The 3,194-nt window shown below is 51.0% G+C and overlaps 1 protein-coding gene across 1 annotated transcript; it reads left to right on the top strand.

The window, feature by feature from the left end:
* Positions 1 to 114: 114 nt before the first annotated feature.
* On the top strand, positions 115 to 1,023 carry JN550_012519 (uncharacterized protein; the record flags this gene model as incomplete). The annotated part of the gene is made up of 1 exon (XM_049311003.1): positions 115 to 1,023. One exon carries the CDS (start codon positions 115 to 117, stop codon positions 1,021 to 1,023), a length of 909 nt encoding a protein of 302 aa, XP_049165563.1.
* Positions 1,024 to 3,194: the final 2,171 nt, after the last annotated feature.

Raw genomic sequence — 3,194 nt, 5'->3', positions numbered from 1 at the left:
AGAGGACCCCCCCCCCCCCCCCCTTTCAGTGAACCAAACGCTGATGTATTCGGGGAAGGGCTCCCCGGTTACCCCTATTGGATGTGGAAGGTGACCTACCTGCAAAGCCTGCCAATGCTGAAGAAGTACCGCGAAAATTCGATGCCGGTTGACTCGGAAGAATTGCGCCGGATCCGGCGGGCTGCCCGTGACAATCAAATCTTTGTCTCCTTGGGCTTTTCGGAGATCGATCACGCAACCCTTTACCTTGCCCAGGTATTGATCTCGCCAACTGGCGAGGTCATTAACCATCGCCGGAAGATCAAACCTACTCACGTTGAGAAGCTTGTCTACGGTGATGGGTCAGGCGACACTTTTATCTCAGTCACTGAGACAGACATTGGTCGTGTCGGACAGTTGAATTGTTGGGAGAATATGAACCCGTTCCTGAAATCCCTCAGTGTTTCGCTGGGCGAGCAAGTGCACATCGCTGCGTGGCCACTCTATCCAGGATTGGAGAGACAGGTTGCACCGGACCCAGCGACAAACTATGCGGACACTGCGTCGAACTTGGTGACGCCCGCGTACGCGATCGAGACAGGCACCTGGACTCTGGCACCCTTTCAAAGAGTCTCGGTCGAAGGATTGAAGAAAAACACACCCGAGGGTGCTGAACCAGAGACTGATCCAGCCCCATACAACGGCCATGCCCGCATTTATTGGCCGGATGGCAGTCTGCACACCAAGCCAGACAAGGACTTTGACGGACTGCTGTTCGTTGACATCGACCTGAATGAGTCGCACTTGACCAAACTCCTGGCAGATTTCGCCGGCCACTACATGCGTCCAGACCTGATCCGCTTGCTAGTTGATACTCGGCGTAAGGAATTGGTGACCGAATCCGACCCTGCCGGCGGTATTGCTACCTACAGTACGCATGCTCGATTGGGACTGGATCGTCCACTAGATGGAGAGCCGAAGTCAAACAAGGGACATGTAGAGAGTGTCAATAGGAAGGTCGATGAAGGCGCTACGAAGATCTAGTATCATAGCTCATGTAGCTTACCCTATGCCATATGCATTTATGGCAGAAATTTCATCTCCTTGTTTGGTTAAAATTGCCCAGGCTTCTATGTGAAGATAGGTAATTTCTATGATGAGAAGAAGTGATGGTTCAGCCTTGATATCTTACTTTGAGGCTGAAATTCTCACTCTTGAAACGTTTTAGCGGAGACAACGTACTGCGGATTCTGTCGTAAAAAGTATTCCTACACTGTGAAAAGGAATGGTGGATATTTCCCAACAACAATACGGAAAGATCAACTAAAACGATTTGCATAGCCAGGCACCTTTTGAACTCTCTGGTGGCCGGTTCTGTACATGACCTACAGGGTGTTTCGTCAGCGTTCGATGACCGACAAAGGCTCTCTTCATTAAGAGCAGCTCCTGGCAAACGTCATCGCACTGGTTCCCCAACTGACACTTTATTTAGTAATGGGTAGGTCTTCTAATGCTACGAGTCGTGTTGACCAACCTTGCAGTACAATCGGGCCAAGTATGGTTACGCGACAGCTTCCCCGCCTGGACAGACAAACTCAACTCCGCACCCGACATCGCCAATCACGAGATCTGCGATATGACGTCCGTATGAACACCAATTCGTGAGGTAGGTCGGCGCGTTTGGTGAGATGACGAAAGGTCAACCAGTGAAATTCGAAATGCGAAGGAAATGACGTACAAGTCTGAGTTAATCTTTCTGAGTATATGAACTACCGCTCCCCCTCACAGCCCCCTATTGCCAGTTACATCTTGAGCAGAAACTGTTATCAATCAGTCCAACGTAGACAAAATAACCTCAATACTTTGAGAACAAGACATCATGTCGGCTGACGGACACGGAATTCCGGATAATGCTGCAATAGCAGCCCACCAAGTAATTGGCCACGCAGACGCGGAACAGCACCAACATGAGCTTGAGAGAAAGCGTAGCGGGCTGAATGACCAAGCCATCGAGAACGAACATACGTTCATAGAGGGCGTTGAACGACGTGCATCTGTACGGTTAACCTTGCTCTGATTCCCTGAAATCTTTGCCACTAGACGACGGCTAACCAGGCTCTGTCTACAGCAAAGCGAAGGTAGTGGACCAGGACACAAGATCAAACAGACGCTGAAGAAGCTCGCACCTGGGAGCCATTGAAATCAGAAACCGAATCAGGAAGTGCCACATAAGCGGAGGACAGGCTGCTATGTAGGATCTCTAAAGAAAGGAAATGTCAATTTGATACCATCTCAATGCCGAATTGTATGTCTAAGTGAAGCAAGAATGTATAATTATCATAATCCAAAATTACCACATGCATGTTCTACGTTTGTGGGAGTCTAGTTCGATAACAGTATGTATAGAAGAGAAAGTTGAATGTTTCGAGCACCGGCTTCCGCGGCTTATTGTCCCGTCAGTGACCACCCAGTGCACAGACCTCTTGTGAATTGACTTTGTGACAGCGGCGCAGTGACCCAGATACAGATGGCCGTACCGACCCGCGACGGCGAGACGGATGCTCCGGGCCCAGATGAAATATTTGGAGCGCCGATTTCCGCGTCAGAGCCACCAATCTGAGGTACACACATATAGATACGTGGTGGAATGGGAGGGGCGCGGGATGCTCGAGATAAGGAGAAAGCCGCACTGCAGACCAAGCACTCGTTGCACAAGCACTTTCTGATCCGCAGTCGAAACGTATATAGGTAATCCAGTCTAGTTGGGGATTTGGCCGAGGTGCCAATCGAGTCGGATCATCGAGAGCCATACGACAAATACACATAACTATCTCACCTCAATCGTAACTTGTCCGCGGTATGGCAATGCTGAGCGGTTGCCTGAGGTCAGATGGGACGAAAACTTTGGGGCACTTGCAACAGTTAGATTGCCCCATGCTGACATGTCGGCAAGTCGAATACCTGTTTGGCTGCGACCCAGCGCTGCGAGTCTACCAGTCACGTCCACATGATGAACTGGGCTGATGGCAAAGGATGCGTCCGGGCGCTGCAACTTGCAGATCCATCCGGGGGGTTCTTGTTTCGATTTTCCAGGTCCCGCGTGGCACACCTCGACACCCAGTTTGCCAGTGCTCCTTTTTGGAGCCCCCCCTGCCAGAGGACAAGACCGCACGGGCTAAACGTCCCTAGACAGCTCGGGGCGCCGGGTTGCGCAG

Source organism: Neoarthrinium moseri (assembly GCF_022829205.1).
Source record: "Neoarthrinium moseri strain CBS 164.80 chromosome Unknown scaffold87_Wmoseri_CBS_16480, whole genome shotgun sequence".
NCBI lineage: Eukaryota > Fungi > Ascomycota > Sordariomycetes > Amphisphaeriales > Apiosporaceae > Neoarthrinium > Neoarthrinium moseri.
This window is presented reverse-complemented; position numbering and strand designations above follow the sequence as displayed.